The sequence below is a fragment of the Camelus dromedarius genome, chromosome 2 (genome assembly GCF_036321535.1).
Source record: "Camelus dromedarius isolate mCamDro1 chromosome 2, mCamDro1.pat, whole genome shotgun sequence".
Classification (NCBI taxonomy): domain Eukaryota; kingdom Metazoa; phylum Chordata; class Mammalia; order Artiodactyla; family Camelidae; genus Camelus; species Camelus dromedarius.
The window spans coordinates 112464152-112470544 of record NC_087437.1 but is presented as its reverse complement, the minus strand read 5'-3'; the positions used below and the strand labels follow the sequence as shown (position 1 = coordinate 112470544).

At 41.8% G+C, this 6393-nt stretch overlaps 1 protein-coding gene across 2 annotated transcripts; it reads left to right on the top strand.

Annotated features, from left to right (window-relative positions):
- Positions 1-280: 280 nt before the first annotated feature.
- DNAJC28 (DnaJ heat shock protein family (Hsp40) member C28) lies at positions 281-3817 on the top strand. Of its 2 annotated transcripts, none has more exons than XM_064496979.1 (2): positions 281-369; positions 2091-3817. In XM_064496979.1, the coding sequence occupies exon 2, from the start codon at positions 2117-2119 to the stop codon at positions 3278-3280; it is 1164 nt and encodes a 387-aa protein (XP_064353049.1). In that variant the 5' UTR covers positions 281-369; positions 2091-2116; the 3' UTR covers positions 3281-3817. The 2 variants fall into 2 exon arrangements, with proteins under 2 accessions (XP_064353049.1, XP_010979331.1); XM_010981029.3 differs by having other exon boundaries at positions 281-586.
- Positions 3818-6393: the final 2576 nt, after the last annotated feature.

The following is a 6393-nucleotide window of genomic DNA, read 5'->3' as shown; positions in this document are numbered from 1 at the left end:
GACTCGCCTTCCCCTCCCCTCGGCATCGCCCTCGGAAGCCTTAGGGCTTCAAAGGTCCCAACCTACACTCCCCAAGGTCTACAATAAGCTCTACCCGTCACTGCTCCGGCCATGACAACATTTTCTTCCACTCGGCTGGTCCCGCCTCCCTCCCGGAAGGCGCACGCGCGCCGCGGGGCCCTGCGCGCGCAGCCCTTCCCGGCGAACTACATCGCCCAGAATCCCAATCGACCGAACCATCTCGGGCTCGAGGTGGGGGAGGAGGCGGAGGCGGAGCAGATTGCCCGGGGCGGGGCGTAGCCTCCCGAAATGTCCTGCTTGTGTCTTCTTGGGAAGAGTTCGTTTTAAGCGAGATCCTGGGGTTCCTAGGTAAGGTAGGACATATGTCCCGATTAGGTATAATAGTGCCCTCCGCACCCCCCGAGAGATCACTCAGTGCCAAACGGCGGATGGTCTAGTCCAGCGGAGACACTCGTTACCGGCTTGGGCGGAATCACCACGGGAGTGAAGGGCAGACAGCGCACGCATGCGCAGAGGCTCAGCATGGGGGCGGGAGCCGCTGAGCCCCTTCCCAATGTACGAGAAGGTGAGTAGGGGGCGGGACAGGGCGTTCCTGGAGTTGGGACTGACCGCTCCCCTCAACTGCCGCAGTTAGCACAGTCACCACAATCCCAATCAACTCTGAAAGCTGTTGACCCCAATTGTCCAGAAAACTGTGGAGTCCCCAGGAGCTCAGTTTTAGCGTTTATAAATCAAAATCCTATTTTCAGTTAAACCACTTTAAGCATTTAATTGCCATTATCGATGTACAAGACTTTCTCCTCTACTATGCTGTGCGTTTTTAAAATAACAGCTACCATATTGGGAGGGATCACCTCTCATCTTGGCTTTACGGCATGCAGCAGACAGCTCCTTCGTAACAAGCTGTAGAGCTTACAGTCTTTTGGACACTTGATTCTATTCGATTTAGTGTCAGACTAGGTACATGCTTTGTCATGTTCTCTGATTGTCTCACGTAAGTCTTCTCATGACATGAGAAGAATCCCTGGGACGATAAGGACAGTGATACACTAACTAAAGAAACAGTGGTGCTGATGAAGTTTATAATCTGGCTGGGGCTACATACAATTAAGGGAGAGGCTTATTGTGCCCTACCTAACCTTACCCATTTTGCTTACACCTTGCTATGTGACTTAGTTATGCTGCTTAACCTTCCGGACCTACATTTTCTCATAAAATGAGAAGACTGGATTAGATGATCTCTGAGAACTCGCCACCTCTAAAATTCTGTGGTTAATTAGTAAGGCGTAGAACCCAGATTATATCACAGTATGTGAATGCAAAACATCATTAACTTCCCTTTCTATGCTAACAGGTGAAACATAGCTATTGCCGAGTTTTAGCAGTGTTAGTGGATAGAGGGACCCCCAAATTGGAAAGCCCACCAAGCGGGTGGCCAATTCCCTCAAATGTGTGGGTCCTTGCCCGCCAACTGAGAAAGAATTCTCAGTAGATGCAGAGAGATAGAGTGAAGAAAGACCTGCTTTTATTGCTGAGAGAGAGAGAGAGAAGAAAAGAAAACACTCAAGTGGGGAGCCATCCGCCAGATAGCTGGTCCAGGCAGCTCCAGTCCCTGAGTGGGCTACAGGGTCTTTTATTGGAAGGCTTTGCCATTCTTATCTTCATTCCAGTGATGCCAGTCTTCTATTACTGTCTGTTTCCTCCTGTGGAGCTCAGCTCTAAAACAGAAGCTTTGGTGGGAAAAAAAGAACAAAGAAAGAGATACTGGGTTATGTCCTTGGAATTAATGCAGCAGCTGTGGGACATAAATCCTCCTGTTGCCAGACTGTGTCCTTGGAATTAAGGAGCCAGCTGTGGGATAAGAGCAATGTCCTGCCTTTCATCAGTCTGGCACTTTCTTCCCCTTGTTGGAAGCCAATCACGGTCAGTAAGACTATCTAATCCTCTCTCTCAGCAATATTAGAAAGAATCTGCCCCTTACTGTATGTATAATTTTGTCCTTATTGCTGAAAATATGAGTTTCGCTGATAGTACGACATTCTTCACCCTATATTTGTTTCATTTTATAGATCATTGCTAGGAAGAACTCGGTATAATGATGAACACAATGTATGTGATGATGGCTCAGATCTTAAGATCTCATCTGATAAATGCTTCACTGATTCCTAATCAAATGAAAATGCGTTCATATCTTGGTGTCATTAGAATTAGAATGATGTCAACTCATAAATCCAAAAAGAAGATGAGAGAGTATTATAGGCTGCTGAATCTGGATGAAGGATGCTCTGCAGATGATGTCAGGGAATCTTTTCGTAAGCTTGCCAAGCGATACCATCCAGACGGTGGCTCTAGTACTGCTGATTCTGCAACATTTATAAGGATTGAAGAAGCTTATAGGAAGGTGCTTTCCCACGTGATAGAACAAACAAATGCCAGACAGAGTAAAGTTGAAGAAGCAGAAGAAGAAGAAGAAAAATTTAAATATAAAACACCCCAACACCGGCATTATTTAAGTTTTGAAGGTATTGGTTTTGGGACTCCAAGTCAACGAGAGAAGCAGTATAGGCAATTTAGAGCAGACCGTGCAACTGAGCAAGTGATGGAATACCAAAAGCAGAAGCTACAAAGCCAGTATTTCACTGACAGTATAACTGTTAAAGATGTAAGACACAGTAGAGAACAAAAGATAACTCAAGCAATAGAGCGTTTAGTGGAGGATCTCATTCAGGAATCAATGGCAAAAGGAGACTTTGACAATCTCAGTGGGAAAGGAAAACCTCTAAAAAAATTTTCTGGCTGTTCATATATTGATCCCATGACTCACAACCTGAATAGAATATTGATAGATAATGGATATCAACCAGAGTGGATCCTAATGCAAAAGGAAATAAAGGATACTATTGATCAACTCAGAGAGGCAATTTTAGTGTCGAGGAAAAAACTTGGGAATCCAATGACACCAACTGAACAGAAACAGTGGAACCAAGTTTGTGAGCAGTTTCAAGAAAACATCAGAAAACTAAACAAGCGAATTAATGATTTTAATTTAATTGTTCCTCTCCTGACCAGGCAAAAAGTTCATTTCGATGCTCATAAAGAAATTGCCAGAGCCCAGGAAATATATGAGACCCTTATGAAAACAAAAGAAGTCACAGATAAAAACCTGAATAACGTTGATCAGGGAGAAGGGGAGAAAACACCTGGAGTTAAGACAGGTTTTTTTAACTGGATAAATGTGTGGAAACTTATTAAAATATGACCATGTCAGTGTTCAAAGTACTGCCCCAAATCATTTTCCATAGTATTGACATTACATAGAGGCTGAGATTTATTTCTGTAACACAAGAGTTTGAGAACTGTGTGTCTCTGTACTTTTCACAAAACTAATCAGATCTCCAATTGATGAATGAGAAAGCTGTAAGAAACTGAGTTAGAAAAATGTTCAACCAGCTTTGCTCTGAGAATAAGGCAAGACAAGAGAATTACTTTTAAAGAAACAATTTAACCCATTTCAGAATTTAAATATCAGTCATCAGGTGAAAGGAGTTGGGTCAGGGACGCAGGCTGGAGATCGTAAAGGGTATTCCAAAGTCTTAGTGCAGTTTTTAGCTCTAATAACTTAAAAATAGTTTCTGTTTGCCATCTTCAAACAAGGTACTTCAACAACAACAACAAATGTATTATAAGAAGTCCCAAAGCATGGAATGTAGGCAAGTAAACCTCCAAATGATGTATGTTTGTTTCCAAGTTTGTTGAATTTGTACACCTGAGGTTATTAAAGCTCAAAACTTTTAAATCTTTTGGGACATTCTCTATATGGTTAGAAATATTAAGATCAGAAAATTAGCCTAATGGAGATACTGCATTCTTCTTCTTCTTCTTTTTTTTTTTTTTTGATAAAGGGCTTCTCTGTGGGTACTGACTGAATAAGAAAAACATCAAATATCTGGGCTGTATTTTTAACTCCCTAACTTCTTGATCCATTGGCTGCTTAAATCCATCAGCCAAGCCAGCTGATTTAGCCATTCTAGAAATAGACTCCAGTGTCCACTTTTAAAGAATTTGAGTGTATTTTCTGACTCTTTGACGGTGAAAAAAAATCCTTGGGCTCAGTGGAAACAAGATTTCACTTTTGCCTTCATCCTAATCAGAGGTTGAAATGTTAGGTTTACATAAACCTACATGAAGCCTCTCTTTCTCCTGTATCAGACTCCCCAGAGGCTTTTTCAGCAACATGGAAATCTCAACTTATTTTCTTAGGAACCCTTTAATAAACAAAGACAAGATGTTGGGTTTGTTTTTTTTTAAGATGTTGGAATTTTGTGCTCTCTTGCACCTTTGGCAAATGACAAGAGATTGACATCCATTTACAGAAGTGGATGAGAGATTGTGTCCCATTCACTTTCAGAAAACCTGACTCTTTTCGGTCTGTGTAATTGCCTTATTCACAGAATTGGGCACCTAGAAGGATATGGAGAGTTGTCAAAATGAGCAGGTCTGTTTCCTTAATTTAATTCAGAGAGCTGTGTTTTGGATGTGGCTCAGAAGCATGGCCACTTTGATTTTGGAAGAACAAGTTATTTTGTACAGTGTATGATAGTTAAATAAAACTTCATCATCAAAAGAAACTTTTCAGGCATTTCTACCTAGATGATGGGACATTAATTGGTTTAATATGTGATTTTTTGATTATTGTATTGAATGAGTTATTAGCTTCTGCAATGAATATATTACTCTAAATAAAATTGTGAGCAGTGTAAAATAATAGCTTTTATAACAAGAGCTGTAGTTCCAAAACATTTTAGAAGGCTATCATTCTGTGAATCTTGTTAAACATTGGAATTAGATACATGATGCCTAATTACACTACAGCAACATATATAAAAGAAACCATTTTCAATATTACATAATGAGAAAGTAAAGTTACCAGAAAAGTCTAGTAACTCCTTAATTTCAGCACAGCATACTTTATGTTTGTAAATGTTGTCTATCTTAATAAATTTAATTAATAAAATTAATTTTAGTGATTATTCAATGGTCCATTGTATAAACAACTAATAATAATTTTTAAAAAGCATATTTTTGATTGGCCACCAACACAAATTCTTTTTATCTTTTTGATTTTAATTTTTTTCGTTTTTTTATCTTCTTGATTGATGATGTCAAAACTGACTGAGACATGGGTTATAGTTAAAAAGGCAAGTTCGCTTATGTAAAACAGAGTCATTTATTTAACTTAACTCCCAAGCTAGAAAAAAAGGGATTTGGGCCAGTTCATTGGAGTTTATGGGATTGGAATCTGACACCTCTGTTTTGATGCCGCATTGACTTTTTCTGTTGGTTTTTTACCTTCTAACTTCGTCAGCTTTTCAGGTATAGTAGTAATTTATTGAGATATCTGAACTCATTCATAGGTACAATCAAACACTGCCTGGTTCCCAGCCTTTCATGGCTCTTTTCTTCAAACTGTAGGACCAGAACCCTGGCCCAACACCCTGAGGATAGAGCCTCAGATCACGTCTAGGAGCTCCAAACCATGTGAAGTGTGGGTCACCCTTGTTCTGTGTGCTCAAGGCTTGGTGTTGGTCAGTGCAATAGTTTTAAGTTCCTTAAAAGAACAACTGCATTACTATTCATTTGCTTCACTGTATACCTAGGATATAGCCCTGCTCTCGGGGGTACTCCTCCCAGAGATGGGAGTCCCCTTAACCTTGTCTCTATGGCTAGGATTATACTTCACTGCTACCAACTGCCTGGGTCACCATCCCTGGGCTTCAGCCACCTTCTGGGACATTTCTGATACCTCTCAGGCATGACTCGTGCTGATCTGCCTGTTCCTAGAATTACTGCCTTTCCTTCTCAACAAAGTACTGCTCATTCAGCATGCATTTACTGAAGTCCTACAAGGGGATCCACCATTCACAGCATCTGGACCCTCAGAAATCAGTAAAAGGACCCCTCAACCCCAAATGTAACCCTCAGATGCTTTGCTTGGTGTTCCTGCTGCCCTCACTGCCCCAGCTCCAGGAGGGGGACACTGCGCTTCCTCTCCTTCTCTGGCCTAAGGGCAGACTCACAAATATTGTCATGGTACCTCTTGCCTGGCTGAGGCCAGACTGGAACATCCAAATACAGCTTTCTTCAAGGCTCAGGGACGGCAGAAGGGAAGGGAGGACAGCCCCTAGGATGGGATAATCCAGCTGTGACCCTCTCTAGTTTGCCTCTGAATCCAGTACCCAGCCTGCAGTGGAGTGAAGGAGCCCACCCTTCTCCCGCCTCTGGCAGAGCCTTCAAACACCCTAAGCATGCCTCCACTGCCCCAAATCTAGCCTAGGAAAGTAAGGGCTAGGGATTTTCTTTCTTGCCAAGACT

What these genes read in the sequence shown, in the direction of transcription:
- DNAJC28 (XM_064496979.1), top strand. Translation starts at nt 2,117, where the DNA reads ATGATGAACACAATGTATGTGATGATGGCTCAGATCTTAAGATCTCAT.